General features: G+C 36.5%; 1 protein-coding gene across 1 annotated transcript in view; it reads right to left on the bottom strand.

Moving 5' to 3' along the window:
• The window catches only part of RAPGEF2 (Rap guanine nucleotide exchange factor 2), a 189,994-nt gene that overhangs the window by 77,391 nt on the left and 91,775 nt on the right, over nucleotides 1–20,828 (bottom strand). Inside the window, exons 5-7 of the mRNA XM_074147893.1 lie at nucleotides 14,450–14,525; nucleotides 11,541–11,708; nucleotides 8,839–8,856 (exon numbers count right to left, since the gene is read on the bottom strand). Of these exons, the coding sequence (XP_074003994.1) occupies nucleotides 8,839–8,856; nucleotides 11,541–11,708; nucleotides 14,450–14,525 (262 nt within the window). The remainder of the gene's footprint in view (nucleotides 1–8,838; nucleotides 8,857–11,540; nucleotides 11,709–14,449; nucleotides 14,526–20,828) is intronic.

The following is a 20,828-nucleotide window of genomic DNA, read 5'->3' as shown; positions in this document are numbered from 1 at the left end:
TACTGTCAACTGATCGATGTCCCATTTTGCAAATTTAACACTACATTTTTCCCTTGCAAATTCAAGATCAGTTACCTAGTTATAGAAGTGCTAAATAAAATGAGGTAGAAGTGCAGATACCAGACTGAGTATCCCTAATAATTTGTATTCCAAGATTACTATCAGAAGACTTGTTAGTGTGCTTACTTTTAAGATGATCTTTTGCTCCCCATGGATCATTTGCTGATTTTAAAACAAGTTAGCTGCAGGCCTTTGCACTCGCCAAATTACAACATTCAAGAATAATATAGAGAATATAATTTAGCGAAGTGGAAGGAAGAAAAGGTAAAATATTTTACATTTTAGCACATGCATACATACACGCATATACAAATAATGGAAAACAGAGTGAGAGCACAATCTGTGTAGTTTTTATGCCAGCCACATCAACAATAAACATAACACCTGCCAGCTGTTCCAGCTGCATATCAAAACTTTACTATCTGAAAATTCATAGATAATTAAGGCTAACTGCTGAAAACTAAAACCCAGTTCCCCATACCTTTTACTCATACAAAAGAATACTAACACTTTGACTAGACCTTACATGAAATAACAACAGGTTTTTTCCATTATACAAAAAAAAAAAAAATTAAAAAGAAAATTCTTTGCATCAGAAATGTGTAAATACCAGGAATTAAAAAGAGCTCAAGGGTGCTCAACCTCACATCTAAGAACACCACAGTGCCCTGAGTATGGCTACATAAGAGTGTTAGCAGGGTGGTAAAAGAGAAGGAAAGAATTTACACACAAACCTAGTGGTAAATTCAAGGTAACTACCTTACTTTACTAAGGACTTGTTAGCTCCCCTGAACTGATCTGTCACCTACTGGAAGATGCAAGCGTGGACTACAGCATTCACACTTAGCAGGACTAGCCAGGGCACTGTAACAGACATCTACCCAATAGAGTGAAAAGGATTTATACGTTAGAAGACTGTATCTCAGACTTATTAGTGTTTAAATAAAGAAAATTATTCCACCTTTTTTCCTAGCCAGTACCTTTTGCCCAAGAAAAATCTTTGCCTAAATTAAGACTACCAGGAAAGTATGATGGACATTGATGCATCTTCATTAGCAGCTACAGCAGCACTTTGAGAAAAGCCTGGTAGCTGCAACTTGGGCTGCTGAGTCTCAACTAGAAGCTTAGAAACAGAATTATGTTGAATTTGCAATTACCATTTTATTTCCTTCACTTCAAACTGTATTTCCTTCACTTCAAACAAACACAGCTTTTAAAGAAACCAAAGCACCTCCCTCTTTTTCACCCCAAGAAACCCACCATCGCTTAACTATCATGACAGACACAACCTCAAAGATCTATCCTGAGACCTGGGTCAATTCCTTTACTCCTAAAGCAAGTTTTCAATCTCTGACTCTGAAACATTTAGTTTTACAGATTTAGGGCACCTTTTTTTAAAAACAAACAACCTTGAAATAATTCACAAATAGGAATTATAGCATTATTTCTACATAGCAAAAGTTACAAGTAGCACAAAGCTTCAAGCACATGAAAATCCAAGCTACATTAAACTAAATATACACAATTTTCTTCTAACTTATCATCACCATTTGAGTTTACTTTCACAAATTACTGTTTAAGATCATTACACCAGACTAGAAGCCAGGAGCTGCAGATTACAGTTCTTGTTTTATTACTAAATTCTTGCAGTGTCTCTAACTTTTTCCTTCCTTGTCTCAGACTCATTTGATACTCATGCACCAAAACTCGGGATAGAAGGATCACATTTAAATGTGTTGGAATAGGTCCCAGTCTTTGGTGGAGCCTTTAAGCACGACTATAACATCAATATTTCAAAATAGAAGAAACAGTCTAGCTTTTTTTTTTTCCCTTCCTTTCCTTCTTCCTTCCTTTGCAAGACCAGTGACAAAATAACATATGCCAGTTTTCCAAGAGAAAAGTATTTGAAAATCCAAAACAGAAAGTGAAAGAATAACTCACCTTTTGGACTTAGAATCACAGAATCATTTAGGTTGGGAAAGACCTTTAAGATCATCGAGTCTAGCAATTAACCTAACACTGCCAAGTCCACCACTCAACCATGTCCCTCAGCACCACATCTACTCATCTTTCAAACACCTCCAAGGGATGGTGACTTAACCACTTCCCTGGGCAGCCTGTTCCAACACTTGACAATGGTTTTGGTGAAGAATTTTTTCCTAATAACCAATCTAAACCTCCCCTGGTGCAACTTGAGGCCGCTTCCTCTTGTCCTATCACCTATTACCTGGGAGAAGAGACCAACCCCCACCTCGCTACAACCTCCTTTCAGGTAGTTGTGGAGAGCAATAAAGTCTCCCCTCAGCCTCCTTTTCTCCAGGCTAAACAACCCCAGTTCCCTCAGACGCTCCTTGTAAAACTTGTTCTCCAGGCTCTTCACCAGCTTCGTTGCCCTTCTCTGGACACGCTCCAGCACCTCAATGTCTTTCTTGTAGTGAAGGGCCCAAAATGAAACACAGTATTTGGGGTGCGGCCTCACCAGTCCCAAATACAGCGGGACAATCACTTCCCTAGTTCTGCTGGCCACACTATTTCTGATAAAAGCCAGGATGCTACTGGCCACCTTGGAACATTCCATCTCCCAATTCTATATGTATTTCCTTAGTTGCTCAGGATATTTAAACTACTACTTTCATTAATTTTTTTAGAGCTTTGAAATTCACTCATCAAAATGGTCATTTTAAATTACTCAAATCAAATACAAAAGCACTGTTAAAAGTACTCAGAAACAGAAGAAACAGAACCTTTTGTGGAGAGATTGACACCAAATACTAATCATTGTATCTTTAAGTCTCTGCGTCAAGCACAGCTCACGTAACAGTAGCTCAGATGCTTGGGAAAAAATAAACCGACAGCTCTTTCCATGCTTTAGTGAGCAAATGTCCACATTAGGACTATCACTCATGGTGCTCATCTATACAGAGATGCCAGTGTTGAAAGAATCTGTACTGGTATTCTACAAATATAATGCATATGCACATCCTGTTTCCCTATATGTATGCAAACATTGTTTCTAAATGAACAACCTTACACTAATGAGGATATCCTATTTAAAAATATTTAAGAACACATGTATGTGTTTGTTTTTTTAATCTTCCTCAGCTCTAATCAAGTTTAAGTGGTAGAAATTCAATATTTGTGTTTAGTTACATTATACATTGATCAGTTTAGAAAAGAGTTATGAAAAATTCATTTTTCTGCTGCACGAACAACCGTCTGCTTTGGTGACAAACCTCGCATTTAGTTTTATACCCTACACATCAGGAAACCAATCTTTTACGTAATATAAAAGAGCACATCACAAGTCAGTAACTGCAAAAAAACTCACACTACTCTGAAAAATCTATGCTATTGTTAACCAAAGCTTCACATATGTGTGGTCATAAAGTACCGGCAAGTCTACAAGCTGTAAACGGGACCTAGTGTCCGCAATATATCTTAAAAAAAAGAAACTCAGTAATATTACTGACACTTCAGTTGCAGAAAATACCGCATACCTTCAATGTTTCTCTTTGAATTTCCAAATCTAATCACAATTACAAATCCAGTTATTACATCAATGTGAGCCCTTCCAAAGAGAATGGAAGAACAGCAAATCCCAATGGATAGCCGAGTTCTGCAGCAGGGATGATGTAATATATAAAAATAGACATCCTCTGTCAGAAGCTGCAAGTTGAGTAAATAACACACTGCATGTCATTAATTTTGCATTAGCTTGCCAGTAGACATTACTAAAAGGATGATGAACTAACAATTTTGTTTTGCTTCGGGTGCTACAAAAAATAAAACGAGAGCATTTCTCATATATTAACAATAATACATAACATACTACATAACCTTAAACAGTAATAGTCCCTTACATCATGGAGTAAGGAAAGAAGCTGTGTGACTAAAAAGGTTGTGTTTTGCGACAAACACAGAACATACGGATGGGAGTTACATATTGTCATTATAACATTACCAGTGGATGTTCCTATAAAAAAAACATCCAACCTCTATACAAAAAATGGTTAACAGGAACTGCCCAAATCATCTCAGGAATTTCATATTTCAGATGAAATCGCCCCACAAATTTCGTAGTGTCTCACTTCAAAATACACCTGCATATGTAACACAGACACATACTTCAGGAATTAGCATTACTGCATGTGTTCAAATATTTCACATACAGACTATGTATATCTACTTAGTATTTTGTATTACTTCCTAGCATGATGTACGCATTCTCATTCTAAATCATGAGATTACAAACCAGCTGCTTTTGAAATTTAACACTGAATTTTGTAAATAAAAAAAAAAAAAGAAAACACCAACTAAAATATCCTTCCTGGTAAAAGGACACTTGCACTTGACAAATGTTAAGAGCTAGCCTTTCTTTTACTAATGGAATAATCATTACAGTCTATTTTATTTTAAATATAAACAGTAGAAATATTAAATAAACTATTTTAAACTGAATGTGTTATCACTAGAGACAAATTTGTTTGTGCAAACAAACATGCAAACATGTTTAATCACACATGCAAATGTGATTGAAACACCCTCACATACCACACCACTTCCCGTCGGCAATACACTGTAAATTTAAGTGTGTGTACAATTACAGTTTGAATACCGTTTCTGTGGTTATATTACTTAAATGAATTAGTTTCATAACTAAGAACTAAAAATTGAATTGGACTCATTAAGTGAGACAACCTTTTGCTTTCATTTTGCACATGGCACATCACAGGACCTTCTCAGCTTCCCCTCTCCTTGCTCTTCACATTCTTTCCTCTGTCTGGGGGAAATCTAAGCTAGCACCAAGTTCAAAAATTGAATCAATTTAAATAGGTTAAGCTGCCGCAACTCATATGCATCTCTAAAGCCAAAACCCTCAAACATCCTGCTTCCCCAAACATTTTTGACGACCAAGTGTGCCTAAGAACTCCAGTAGTTTTTCTGTGCTTTTTTTTCCTTTGTAAATAGACTTGCTCAGCACTTTCCAGGTCAAGGATGTTGAAAAAATTGTTTTTTCCCACGACCTTACCATATCCTTTATACCTTTGTATAACATCAAGCTTTCAGTGTGTCCGCACCTCCTCATTCACTGCCCTAGCAGATAGTTTTCCTAGACTTGGCAAATGAGCTCAGATGTGGTTATTTCTTCCTAAAAGCAAGCTTTTTAATGTGAATACTCACAATTGATCCTGTGGTTTGCTTTTTGCTTTATTAAGTGAACATATATTAGAATGAAAGTGCTATATAATACTAAAAATCATCAGGTACATTAAAAGCTGAAGCTATTTACAGGCTTGAAAGATTTGACAGCATTCCTTTAAACAAGCATATATGAGGTATTTCATGATCATTTGTAGTAGTCCATGGAAAGACATCCAGCAATGTCTATTTTACAACATAAGCATAAATATACATGCAGAGAAGCAACTGTATTATGCTGTTTTTTAACACTAAGTCCCATCCCAAATTATACTGGACTTCTGTAACAAAGTCCTAAAATATAATTAGCATTTTTGAATTCTCATCTACTATATTAGCCACAAGAAAACACTGCTTGTCATCTTGTAAACTTTCATGTTGCTTCAGTAGCCACACACACTGAATAAAGGAAAGCTAGCCTGTTGATCAAGTTCAGGCAGAAAAAAATTAAATTAATATTTTTTTAAATCCTTCCTAAATGTAGAAATATGACATACGACAGCTTTGTTGACTTTTGAAATGTAATTTTGCAGATAAAGGAAAAGACAAAATTTGTTTCATAAGACATAAGAATCTGAACATAAATTTTCAATCCAGGAATTGTAGACTCTCAGCAGACAACGTGAATACGAACAGTACCAGGGAAATAAGGCTACTTTGCCAATGCTTTGCTCTATTAGTTATAAGAGAAGACAGGGGCAGGAAGCAAGGTTTCTACAATTTGCTACTAAGTGAGCAGGTTCTAATACTTTTAAAAAAAATAATGTTAAAAAAGCAAAGAAAAAACCCCTCATACTTATTTTTTCAGGGAGTCATGGCTGCAGATGAGACTTGACTCAGCAACATTAGACACGGTTTCATTTCCAGGCCTCTTCTCATTCAAATGTTCAGTCACTTCCTTCAAATAAAATCCAGGACAATACCTGCCTGCCCTTAACGCATCAGCTCGATGCCTGGCTCCATAGCACAGTGTGTGAGGATAGAACTGTTGCATACTTCTAACCTGGGGAAAAAGCCGGGGTTATTGATGGCTCCATGCCCGCTGCTCTTTTCCTTCCAACATCGGATAAACGGATTGTCACCTCACGTGAATCTCAAGCTGAATGGGATAAGAAAGGCTACTAAATGCAGAGAGACCTTTTGCAGGGATTTCAGCAGCTGGCTTAAAAAAGCCTGGCTGAGGATGCACTAGTGGCAATTTTCACAAGCCCGTTAACTAATTCAAATCTGGACAGATTCTCACAGAGTAAAAAAACCACACACTATACTTTCTGCTCAGGGCTACTCACAGGTGCTTCAGTGTTTTATTTACAGGACTATCTGCATCTCTCTAAATATCCCTCAGTAAGCTTTGATATTTTGTCTTTAGCAAAGCAAAGGCTAACGTACAGACTAGTAAAAGCGCACATCTCCATTTACATATCAAGTCTAAGGCAAAGGAGATACAGATTATCACAAACTAGGGGGTTATAAATTACTACTCATAACCTTGATGCCACTAAAGAACCGCAACTTATTTTGGACAAAGTTATTTTTCCTTTATGAACTTTTAATTTATGCTAAATACATCATGCATTTTATACACAATAATCAGTTCAGCAACACTCAAACAAGGCATGACTAATTCTTCATGGATGCACTGAAGCAGCTACAAAGTTTATTGGCTGTAAGGTATTACAAGAAAGTTACACTTTTTCAAATTCACTCCATAGGTGACTAGTCTATATTAAAGTTTTAAAAAAAAAAAAATAAAAAATCAGCCCAAAACCAGAAGAAAAGTCATGTAGGTTCTTAGGAGAAAGGGTCCACACTTTCAGTCAAGTCACTCAAAACAAGGGCTTTTCACTGAAAACATTAAGTAGCCTTAAGTATACACACACACAGAAAGAAGATCCACATTCAGGAGTTAAAATCCAATTTCCACTATTAAGTAAGGAGATGTTAACACTTATCTAGTTAAAATCAGTTTCTGACACACTAGAAGCACAAGCAAAAATTTTCTGTCAAAAAAAATCTGAACAAGGTTTTCCAGATTCAAGTAAGAACAGCTTAAGCTAAAAGTTATCAGGCTTCTTTTTTCTACCCTGAAAAAGAACAGATCCATTTTACCAAACTACAAATGGAGGCAAAACAGATGCCATTTTATCAGTATGATAAAACACATTCATTTTATTTCCAGACATTATGAGTTTTCTATTTTCCTCACCCCAGAAATCAGCAATACTTGTTCCAAAAGTAACATGCCTAAGTACGATGTTAAACATTTGATTTCACTTCAAATCGTCCTTCAAGCATTAGGGTAAGTTATCAAAATACTACAAAGTATTTCAAATTCCTGTCATAATTTGAGAAGCACATTATCACTCTTGGATGTAATATTTTAGTAACCATAGGTTACTCAGGATCATTCCACTGAAAAACTGGTGATCACTGATCTGAAGATAAGAAACCATGTATCTAGAAGAAACGTACCATACATATTGAAGAAAGAGGGCATTTCAGCATAGAAGTCACTTGCCTATGATACCAGAACCATATTGAAATCTGAACCCTCTGAGTCTTTTAAATAAAGAAATGAATTGAACAATGTGACACAGAAGGATCTTTTAAAATAAAATGTTTCCTGATAAAATATCAGAAGAATGAACCAAAGCAATATCTGAGGAAAGGAAGACTTTTGAAGCTAAAAAAAAAAGTTTTAATTTGTTTTCAGCTCTATCACAAGAGATTTCTCAAGCATGCTAGTGGGGACATTTATCAGTTCGACAAGACACATTCTATCAAATGTTGCATTTGGTGGATGCTCAGTATTTACTCACTTTGGCATTGACAAATGCAATTACAAAAACAAGTTAAGTTTAAAAGACTCCACTCAGATATTCAGATTACTTTGACTGCATTTGAGATCCAATGTCAGGCAAAACTTCTGTATTATGTTTGGTATCCTTCCAAGATACTTGACTGGCTCAGTCACAATTCTCCTTAGCTTGGCAAGCCTATGCTTCAAACAATGGCCACTTACACATACTTTGATAGGAATCTAAAAAATCCAGCTTCTGTATACTGAATCAGTACGCGTCATCAGAACAGAGAACAAGCAAGAAGCACTGTTGCAAGTTTTCAGCCAACAAAAACTTTTTATTGCTTCTTTGGTGCTCATCTTCTCACACTCCATTTCCCTGTCCTACTGACATACAGGTACTAAACAGCAACAGGGGGCCTATTTTTTAAATCAAAATCAAAGATTAGTCCTCCATGTCATGAAAGAGACACTCCAGTAAACTGTCTGTCAAACGCAAAATATTTTATATATACACCCTTTGCTTACTGTTCTCTATTTTCTCTAAATCACAGGACACCAAAGCAAGGAAGAAATGTCAATCAAGACAGGCAAGAGACATTGTGCTGTCACCAACTTGCACATTGACATTAGTAGTTTTATATCATAGTGAGATTGCGCAAGCATCAAAGCAAAGGCTAGGAGGCAATTTTAGTCATAACATTGCATCAGTATTATGATATCACACTGCAAACCCACAAGTAAATTGTTAGTGGACCACACACAGTAAGTTACAATACCTGAGGTTTAGTGCATTCCTGTGAGCCAAAATGAAATGAATGCCATATAGGAGGAAAGGAAAAGATGAACATTATCAGACATGCCATAGTACATTCCACCACTATGAAGATAATGTTAAAATTATGTTAACGAGGGTCCACCATCCCCTACAAGTTGACTCTATTGCAGAAAGCCATGCCACAACTGACAGCACTGCATTTAATTTTTAATTCTTGAAAAGCACAGCCATGCATCTTCATTTAAGCTCTACATTTCACTCTAGATTTTCCCAAAGATATAGAAAACTTTCTTCAGAAAATACTGCATGAACTTTCTGAAGAAAATCTTTCAGAGGTTACTGCAAATAAAGCATTAATAATTCATCAACAACAAAAAAATAATCATTCTACATGGTAACTACAAATTTAGGGTAAAACAAAATATAAGAAAATTGCACATTTTAAGAAGATTTTGAGGGTGCTATCAAAGCAGCTTTCTTACTTTGAATCTCATGTACCTAACACCTAAACCAGAACACAACCACAGGGAAGAACAAACTTGAAAACAATGCATCATATTAATCTTTTTCCAATTTGACTTTAGCACATTATTTACTTCACTATCTGAAGATCTGCAGTTTTTTTAATGCTTCTGCCTTTATTTATCCAAAAATTAAGAAGTAGAACCAAAGACGAGACCCTCATAGATGCTGACCAAAGAATGGATGGGCAACAAGCCCACAAGATACATGTTATAATATGCTTTGAATTCCTATGCGTTTCAAAAAAAACCCTGCTTTCTACAGTCAATTTTCCAAGAAATTAAGACTAAAAAAAAAAATTAGATCAAGGGACAAAGTAGGAAGGGAGAAGAGACAATGCAGCCTTTAACATGTATGGTTAAAGCAATAGAAATAATACTGGTAGTAGAAGTGAATGGGAGAACAATGTATACAAGATCACCAAATACTGTAAAAATAGGAGGGAATGGGCCAGCTTGAAGAGTCTTCACTACATTGTAAAACTCATTTGAGCTTGTTTGACTCTATTTGCTTTGAAAAAAAAAAACAACCAACCCAGTCATATGCATCATATTATACTTTTTAAAGCAACATTTGACTGCAATTATTGCAAATTTTACAGTTTATTTGGCAATCTTTTCCAACTCAATATGAAATCTCACTTGCAATGAATTTCCCAACACATACACAAAATCATTATGAACTCTCACAACAGAATGGCACACAATGGGCTTTTGCTCTTAGTACCAGTTAAGCTCACAAAAACTCATTAGGCATACCTAAAGCGAAATTTATACAACAGGCAAGGACCTACGAATGCAAATGGCACTGTGTGTAATCTAAATATTGCCCTTCTAGAGCTAGATAAAAATCACACTCAAAATGTTTTCTAAGCACAATGTACACATCTAAATAATATAAAAAAAATAATTCTTCCTGTAATTCCTACAAAGTACAATACCACATATTTATTTTTTCAAAAACAGAATAGTAAAACGTTTCGTCTTCAAACCAAGTGCACTGGCTCAATCCATATTAAATTTAGAGGCAATTAAAACTGCTCTGAAAATTAAACCATTAAAAGCCGTTGTATAAACAAAAACAAATTGTTGGCATAAAATGTAATTATTCAGCTCATGAGGAAAAGCCTGTATAATTAACAGATGTAATCAAACATCTACACACTTACAGACACACATTGAATATACAGGGAACTGGCAAACAACTCAAGGAATAAGGATAAAGAAGGAAAAATGGAAAAAAACTACAACTCCATTGAATCAAAGGCAGTATTTTAAAAACACTAAAGCTCTAATTCTGCAAGTTTTTATGCATGTGGCTTACATCATGCAAAATTCAGCCCAATGAACTCAATGAGATTAAATACACACAAAGTTATTGTGCCCATGCCTTTATGGTTCTAGCAGATTTGGGGGTTTAAACAAATAAAACAGAGCCGAAGACAAACAGCTTTTCCAGCATTTTGCTTACAGTTGAAATCAACACCAACCAAACATTAATCTAATAGAGCTTTTCTCAATTTAAAAACCACATAAAATATTTTGTAGAGTAAGTTTTAATTATTAGTTTATTTCCATCTCATGAGAAAGTCTGGTAACTTTCAACACATAAGAAACCCAGTAAAATGACCAAATGACCTCCCCGATGATGGGCAGACTATGTAGCTCACTGAAACCCAAGTATAAAGGGCTGGAGGCAGACACCAGTAAAGGTTAATTTGACATTCAAGTTCTGGATACCAAAAAGAAATGACAGATTAATCCAAGAATTTGACCTACTGCAATGCAGCACAGTCCTTTTCAGGCAACGACTGTTATCATACATGTGAATGAGCACTTCATTAACTGAACTTTTAACACTGTACACTATTTGTACTGTAACTTAATATCAAAAGGAAACGAGAACACAGTTTCTTTCACAATTTTGAAATAATGACTAGAACACTAAGAAATAATGCATGACATTCACGGTCACAAGAAATGTGCTTTCACCTCTGAACTCAGATGCAAACTGCACACACGTTCATGCACTGATGGAGCCAAATTCACAGTATTTTAAGGGGAAACCTCCCTACAGAAGCACACTTCAACACAGAAGCACGCAGCAAGTCTAACCATTTTGATTGCTTTATTTCCAGTAATTTTCCTCCTTATGTTTTTATGAACCAGAGAGACAGCTTACCGTATGGTAGCCTCTAGGTAGAGGTGGCTTTCCCACGGGATAAGGGTCAACAGTATCAATAATTGTTTGTCGTTCCCCTTTTTGGTTGATTTTCCTAAATCTTCTTCGAGATTGCCTATGAGAAGCTTGACGCTGAAAATACTCTTCATTTTCATCCATGTAATCAACCTATAATAGATGCAAGAGTGTCATTTCCCACAAGAAATAAAAATGTTCCTTCTTGTGCGAAACACAACAAATCCTATTTTCAAAAACCAGCAGATAGCTTTGAATTTCCTGCATTTTCAGCACTAAGAGTGAAGCCACTACTAAAAAAAAAAAAATTCAACATTGGTATGAACACCATCACTGAATATGACTACTTTTCAAAATGACAAGAAAAATTCTCCCTTCCTCTCCCCCTTCTCACTCTTGTACAAATACAAACACTTCACCGCTCAATACATTACAAAAAGAAAATAGGTACGAGAGCGCACTTTGATAGTTTTCCTGCTGACCTCTATTTGTCACTTGGGATCCTCCCTAACCAACCTATGGCAAAGGCTTCACTCTTCAATAGGCAGCAGTGGTTTTGTTATTTACCTCAAATATTTTGAGGGCATAAAAGAAGGACTTCTAATAAACTGGATTTACATGAAAACAAATCAATTCAAAACAACAAGAGAGAAAAAAAAAACTATTAGGTATATCCTAATATAAAATTAGTCTTCTCAGTTTCAGGGTCTTCAAAGTAAAAGTCCTAAATTACTACACAACAGCACACTGCAGTGCAAAAACTTGAACTAGGAATTCTGGTTTTCCTGAAAGAGAACAATCTTTTTACAGTAACTTGACTGAAAATCAACATCTCTTCTGTGTTCAGCCTATTCATAGAAACCTTACTGCAGACTAACTGCCAAATGATGGGGAAAAAAAACCCAAAACCCACAACCAAAAAACCCACACCCACCCAACAGAACCAAATACCTTTCAGGATCGGCTATATATGGGGATTCAGTGAAGTCCTATTCAATTCCACCCCCAGGGATAAACACTATTTCTGAAGATGTAGAGAAGAGCTTATAAGGCACCTTGCAAGGTTCCTCCGTATTTTTCAACAGCGAAAAGAATATTAGACAAAATACTCCTAAGAATTTGCAGCATGTCTGTGTCAGAAGTGTCACGTACTAGTCAGCTCATGTCACTAAAAACAACTTTGTGTACTAACACAAGGGGATAAGCACAGCCCCTGGTTCACCAGGAAGAGCTGGTAACACCTCCTCATCCCTGAGGTGATCTACTGCAGATCTGACACAGTCCCACTCACACCCTACACCTCTCCCGCTTCTCCTCCCTGCAGAGTGACCCCATCCAGCCCTGAGACTAAAAGTTACTGCGCCTGACAAACTCTGGGGATGGGATTCTTTCTAGTCAAAGTATAATTATTCCTTTGAAAGGCTGGATTGAAATGTTCAATTTCAACTTTCCCAAAACTCTAGAGGTTGGTTTTTTTGGACTAAGATGACTCACGTGGGAGTACCTCCCCCTGACCTAACATTATCCATCAGTCTAGATTGCTTCTGGACTCTTGCTTAGTCATCCCCTTTCCCTATGCCTATCTTTATATCACTCTTCCTTTTAACTTATCAAGGCATGCACAAGGCAGACAGACATCCACACAGCTACCACCACCTAAATTGTATACCTCTAGAGAACAAATCTGGGACAATAGACTGTTTCCCAAACTTGTGGTCAGGAGTTACACAAACCAGCCAGACAAACTGGGGGGCCAACACAGGGGCAGATGAATTGGGGGGGCAACACAGGGGCTGCTGTTGAGGAGCTGCTCCTTTACAAAGTGAAGTTACAGAGAGCTTTAGTTAGGGATAGCTAAAAAGCAACTGACGTTTCTCACGTATGCCTTCTGTTTCTTCTACTATATTGTATTAGCTTCATAAGATGATTTTCTTAATTAGAATTGGAAGAGGGAGATATATCATCAAACATCCGACAGAAAAAGCCACCATTACACAATCATCTTTATCTGTTTACAGTGAAAACACAAAGAGCTTAAAACCCACAAAAGCATGCCTGCATTTGCATAAAGTTAAAAAGCTACTTCTTTTACCAAGCAACTTTAAACAAGTAACCTAATCTCTTCTACAAGCCCAAAGCTATACCACAATTTCCTGAGTTTCTGCAAGTTTTACAGAAATTGTCACTTTTTCAGAAAAAAAGTGTTTAGCACCACAGCCTATATTTGAACTATCGTATCTATATGGCTTAGATAATTGTCATGCCTACAAAGTGATCACTGTATCAGTGACAGAAAAAAAAAAAGAGATTTAGCCTGTTGATTGTGCATTTGTTCAGATGATGCATCCTGAGGTGGCAACTAAAAACTTTTGAGCCTGTGAACCCTCAGAGAAAATGCTGCTCTGCCACTGGACTACAGCAGATATGGCTAACAAAATAACCTTCACCCAGGAAAGTCGGCAGAAATTTAAAATGGTCAAACTGCTTCTTAAAACCTCAGACAGCTGAGCATAAATTTAATTCAATCAAACATTAATTACGATTGTTAACCTGAGACTAATACTTTAAAGCATCTATGCTTACCTATTGTAATAAAGCCGCTTTAAAAAAAAAACCACACCCCATAAACAGTTCCGCTATTCTGCTAGAACAAGAAAACTTTAGTTTTGTAAGAAATTTGCAAAAGTAAATGTAACAACAATATAAAAGACGCCTTTATCACTAAAATAATGCACGTATGTGTGCAAAGAATGACAAGAAAGTTATGTATGACATCTTCGATTTATGAAAAGATCATGTGCAAAACAGAAAATTCTTCAAGTTTTATTGGAAGTTGAAATGTTACTAAAGCTGGTCTGTAAAATTTGAAAGCAACTGAATGAAGATATTCTTACCACAATCATTTCAGATGGCTCTAAAACAATGCATTCACAGCCACGCCTGAAGCTTCCTGCAGAACGCTTGCCAAAACTGAAGAACAAAAAATAATTAAATCAGAACAAAAATCAGAGCTATAACACAATCCATAAGCATATTTACATCTACTCCAGATATTGTAACGCATAGAAAAAATGTACATACCTCTGCACAATGCAAGTTTCATGCATGTGTCCTTCGACAAGTAACTGATACCCAAGGACACCAAGCGCTGTGTATTTTGTTTTTACATAGTTTACTAAAAGTATTTGCTAAAAATTTCTATTAACACTAAAACAAGCGTCAATCAAGTGCTGTCTACTGCAGATGCATGGTTGATTCTGAACTACATTACAGAGTTTGATCTAGTATCTTCTGACATTACAGTATTAAGTTACTTAAGCTATCTGCATTTCTATAAAGAAAGCTAACTAGCATACCAAGGAAAGAATGAAAAAGGCTGATCAACTTCAATTAGCTCTTTTTTTTACTTAAAATACATAATTAAAATAAGGATGCTGAACGTGAGAGTATTCCCAAATTGAACAGATGAGGACAAAAGGTTGTTCTTCCTTTTATGACACATTCCCACCTTAGTGCAATAATTAAGCATGATACTATTTTGCTTCCTGTGGGATAAAATAGAGAGCTATTTTAATTTCAGTTTCTGAAGTGCTCTGCCCATATTAAATGAATGTGCGTGTCTGCAGGCTTAACTGCAAAGAATCCTCAAAATGCAGCAGTAAAGGTGGAGTGCAGAGAACCAGTACATAATTCAGTGAAATACAAGACCTTTCTGGTTAAATCCTTAATCATGAGCCAACAGAGTAGAAGAAAAGACAACCAGCTAAAGTTTGCTTCTGGGGTGTGTGGCTTCTCCCTCTGGGTAGTTCGTATTTAAGCCTGCCAGGTCAATGCCAGAGCTTTCCTGTTGCAGAAACACAGGACAGATGATAAAATGGCTGGAACTTCAGGACCCCTCTTGGACCCTGCTGTAACAAACCTGCCCTAAAACTTGCCAAGAGTTAATGCAACTATTTAGCCTTTTTCCCTTTCTTCAACTGTGCAACAGGCATGGGAAACCTTTCTACCTGAAGCTCACAGAGTAATAGCTATTAAATAAGTTTATGAAAAACAAACCAGACACAATAAAATTGAAACATCTGAATTTTAACCAACCCTGTAATGCACACAGTGACACACTTAAGCTACAACGTTTGTGAAAAGTAGCTTTTTTAAGCTTTCCTAACAAGCAAACTGAAGAAGTTCATATACCATTCAGAGCCATATATCTAGCCAGTTTATATCTATTCTCCTGTCCAGCCTGGCGATTAGTAGAAGTGAACAATTTAACTTGCTACCCCAAAGGCTAATCTCTTGACAACAGCACGTTATAGCTCAAAAAGAAGGCAGTCAGATATTGAAAAGAAATGCCAGCTGTGCTTATTCATCAAAATAATAATCGCATTTAATGGTACATGGGACTTCTACAATAGAAAAAATTTTCCAGAATACTAAGCCTCTTGAAAAGAAACATTCAATAAAGAAGTCTCTCGACAAAATGAGTATTTTCCTGGAGGCAAACACATGCTTCCTCCTATAGTCCAGCAACAAAACACAGGGTGCTTTACTCTATAATGCCATCTTGAATTTTATACAATTTCAACTACTCTTAAAGATACCAGAAAATTAAGTCATTATCTTGATTCATTAGATGGTTGCAAAAGTTGACAAACTTATTTTCTCGGTCATTAACCCGATCCACACAAACAGTTTTTCCTTAAAAAAAGGAAAGGAGGGGAGAGAAAGGAGAAAGTAAATCAACTCACGGATTGGAAAAGAACAATGACAAAATGGTGATTAGGAAGTCAACTTATTTGATATTCTAATTGAAAACCAGTGCAGAAATATTCCCTTTCCTCTTGCAGATCCTTGTCCCTCTCGTCGTAACCATTGGTTTTGGTCTAGAATACACTATTGCTGTATTTTTTTGCCAGCCCATTTTCTAGTCTCATAACAAACACTACTTTCAACTGAAAATACATATACACTTTTCCACTCCACCATTTCTTCTTCCTCTATTGCTGTCACAAAGTATCAACTTTGAACTTCTGTCTCTTGCTAATGACTGCTGACATCCAAAAGTTGCAAGCTTTAGCAAACACAGTAAAAAGAAAAAGCTGTGTTTTGGATGTGCTTTTCTATTCTTGAATAACTTGTTTGGATTTTACCCTTCAACACAAGGGAACAGGTAGTCAACATATTAAGACAGAAGGCATGCATTGAATTACTATAAAGAAAATTCTTGATTTCTGTCCTCGCAGCAAGAACCTCGCTGGTTCTCGTAGCAAGTAACCACGTCATCGCGGCACTGCTCAGATTCCTATGACAGCACAAAATTTATCAGAGAAGACAGCGCATCACACATATATATTATCTTTGACCAAAGATCACAAGATCGCTGCAAACAAACTTTGTAATCTTTGTGAAGTATTGTAGGCAAGAAGACAACTAAATCAAGGCAGAAGAAAGTTAAATGACCTTTCAAGTGTTGCAGTTCTGTTCTCAGATATGCCATGCAAGCCATATCTCCCAACTTCCGATGTGCTGCTGAAAATTCATCATTAGTGAGGAATTCACATAATCAGTGAAAATTAGAAAACTCTCTTGTCACCATCCACTATGTCTGGATACTTTGGAAGTGTCCAACTCTTACTGTGGTAGAACATCCACCACAGTATTGCATACTATCTGTTGCAGAACTTTGATACCTACACAAATACCTGTCTGACATGTAAGTTAGAGAAACAGGGATCTTAGGGCAGCGCCAATCCCAATGTTTCAATTCAGAAGACTGATTTGAAAGTCAGTAAGTCTTATCAGAATTAATCTCTCAGAGCTTCACACAAAAGCAAAAAGCAAAGACCAACAAAAAGGACTTCAGTGACACTCTTCACCCAAAATCCCCAGCTGCAGTAACGAGCTACCAGGCAGATTAAGCCACCAAACAAGCTTGATTTAAAGGAAAATAAGTTACTTAAAATATTGGTAAGCAGTAAACAGAAGCAAATAACCAACGCATAATACAGTCTGTTTACTGAGCTGATCAAAAAGCCCAAGCTGTAAAGCCTTTTATAAAATACCAGGAGAAGAGCTTCACACAAAGGACCACAAGCTGGCATGCAAGCTGGCTTGAGTGATCCTAGATATCACAAAGAAACAGCAGCAGCACATAGTTTCAGTGGAAGGGTTGACAGACTAGCTTCATAACACCAGCTCTATTTTAGTAACTTCTGTTAGACTCATCAAATTGTGATGCTAGACCAGCCTTACCCTACAAAGCGAGTTTGACCATCCAGATTTATCACAGCTACATGAGCACTGGCTAGCTAAAATAAAATGTAAAGAGCCTCTATTAGCCAATTTCAATGGACCAGGGATTTGAGAAATTTATTCCTTCCCTTACTGCAGTGTGAAATAAGCTTGTGGATATATGACTTCACTAGGGAGCTTAAGGTTAAACCACACTTTTGTGTTTAAAACTCACTAGAGAATTTTACATAATGTACACTTCACATTTGGTTGTATCATATTATTGCTTAATAATTTCAATCAAAACTGTCTTATTACGTAAAGATAACATCCTCTCTCCTACCTAAGCCTTATTAATTTCAACTCCTAAAATAGCAACTAATAAGCCAGTGATGCACCTGAGAGAATCCCAGCTTTGCAACTATTTTCTCTAAATCAGTGATGTGCATGAAAGAATTTCACCAAAGGAAGCTCAGGCAGTTAGAATCATAGAATGGTTAGAGTTGGAAGGGACCTTAAAGTTCCAACCCCCCTGCCATGGGCAGGGACACCTCCACTAGAGCAGGTTACTCAAAGCCCCATCCAGCCTGGCCTTAAATACTTCCAGGGTTTGAGCATCCACAACTTCCCTGGGCAACCTGTTCCAGTGTCTCACCACCCTCACAGTAAAGAATTTCTCTTATTTCTGTTCACATTGCAATGTGGCTGTCAATATGCGATATGGAGGTTATAACAGTAATTTAGATTGCCAGAAGGCTGCCTGGTTAGGATATTGCTGCCTCACCTAAATTCCCCAAAGAACCTTGCTTTGCAGCAGTTTTTCCAACACTATTCTTTTCCTGCTACCACATAAGCTCTGATTTGAGGTTCCCTGAGTATTAAACTTCACAGATGCTCTCCTCAGTACCTGTCCTAGAGGCATTTTCACTTCTGGAGGTCTTTTTCTATCACAGTTACTTTTAGTCCCCTTAAACCTACTGAATTCATGATGTGAATACAAATCTACTTTTAAAAAACCCAAAGATATACAAAACAATTTTATTTGCAGGAATCAAATTTACAGTAGCAATTTTGAAAGCGGATCATAAAAAAAAAAAAAAAAAAAACTCTTATATGGTTAAATATTCTCCACAAACAATTGCTCTCTAACTATACTATTCCCTGAAGCAATTGACAAAAATGTTTAATTTCCCGCTTGACTATTCAATAGCATTATTTCCAAATAAATTCATTAGTACTTAAAAAAAAATGACAAAATTTTTATCACTGTGTGTATTAAAAGCAGGTATTGTAATCCATATAAGTAATTTACAACTTCGTTTCCATTCTAATGCATTCTAAAATTGAGTTTACACTGACTGTAGATGACAGTTCTCTTCTCCCAAAGTGTACCTTACTACATACATATCTCATCTTATAACTCATATTCAAAACACACACAGTTGGTTAAAGAACAGGTGTACTACGTTTTACAACATGCTGGTTAATAGGAGACAAGTTTTAAGTGGAAGCTAAAGGCTTCCATGTTTCCCAAGTTTATACTTTCAGTCTTCATTAAAAAAAACCCTTTACAATTATAAAACTACAATTAGTGCAGTGGCTAACAAACAGCAACATGAGAAAAAATTTAAGACCACTGCCTACATTTCTTCCCCTTCAAATTTATTAGGCTAATAAACCAAAACAACAAAGTACCTCCGTTAACCGAAACACCTAAGGATACAAGCAACACATTAATTTCTAAAAGCACTTACGCATAGAGACAGCCAAAAACTTCCAGGTATTGAAGGTGACTCGTTCTATCCTTTCTATTATCATCATGACGCTGGAGGACAGAGCCGTTTTCTCCAGACGTGACCCATCCGTTTCCCCAGGTCCCCAAACATACTTGTACTCACACACACAGATGCTCTTCCCAAAGCTCGCAGGAAAGGCGGCAGCTACTGAAGAGGGAACGTTTCCCTATCAGCATTCAGCCCTGTCCCCTCGCCCGGGGCCTCCACATTCCTGTTTTCACATCAGCCCAGCTCCCAAATGGAAAGTTATTTCTCAGCAGTGGAATGTAAACGCATTCATCAAAAAGTGATGCGGAATCTGAAGAAAACTGCACTGACGACGAACACCAAGAAAAGGTTTTCCAGTGAGAATCCCTTTTCTTCCTTCCTCTTAAAGATCAAAGATCACTCGCAGAAAACCCAATTTCGCTAGTGACAACTATCTTTCAAAAAGGCTATACAAAAATGTAAGTTTTCCCTTATAACATAAGCTTAACCTTTATTTCTTTTGATATTTATTCACCATGCATTAACTTAAAGTAATAATTAATTCATGTATGAATTACAAGCCTTAGTAAGACCACATCTAAGTCTCACAAAGAAAGCTCCATAAAGTATGGCCAGCTGTAGGGTGCACACTCTTCAGCACATTTTTAAAGTGCAAAATACTGTTACAGTTTTATGTATTTGTAAATACAGTATTTGGAATTAAGCTGCTGGTTTAGAATAAAGTGTATTTAATTGGGGTTTCCTCTAAGTCAAAAAGCATATTCCATTTAGACATGCTCTAAATCAAGGAAGAATACAAGTAAGACACTTTCTTGTTTCTCAAGTTCTTAGAACATTCTATGGTAAGTTTATGCAGGAAATAAATTCCATATAAATTTTGCTTTCTAAAAACAAATCTGCAATATATTAAAAGTAGAAATATAATGCATAAGTATTGCAATGACTTATGCCAAAACTCTAGAAATCAGATATTCAAAAACTTTCTTTGTTCTCAAGTTTTCAAATGGGATGTACAATGGGCTTATTGCACTGCTGTGCAACATTTGCCAATGCAGGACATCTAAGTATACATGGAGATTCAAGTAAACATTTTTCCTTTCCCACTTTTCCTGAAACCAATCCTTTCTCTTTGAGACTGCACCTAACTAAATCTGTAAGCTACAAGGCTACACATAAGTTGAGTTCAGTTTCTCAAGCTTTTAACATATTAATGATAAAAAGAGATCTTATGTTACACAAAGCCAATACCATTTTTTGTGAA

This window comes from Numenius arquata, chromosome 5 (genome assembly GCF_964106895.1).
Source record: "Numenius arquata chromosome 5, bNumArq3.hap1.1, whole genome shotgun sequence".
Lineage (NCBI taxonomy): Eukaryota > Metazoa > Chordata > Aves > Charadriiformes > Scolopacidae > Numenius > Numenius arquata.
This window is presented reverse-complemented; position numbering and strand designations above follow the sequence as displayed.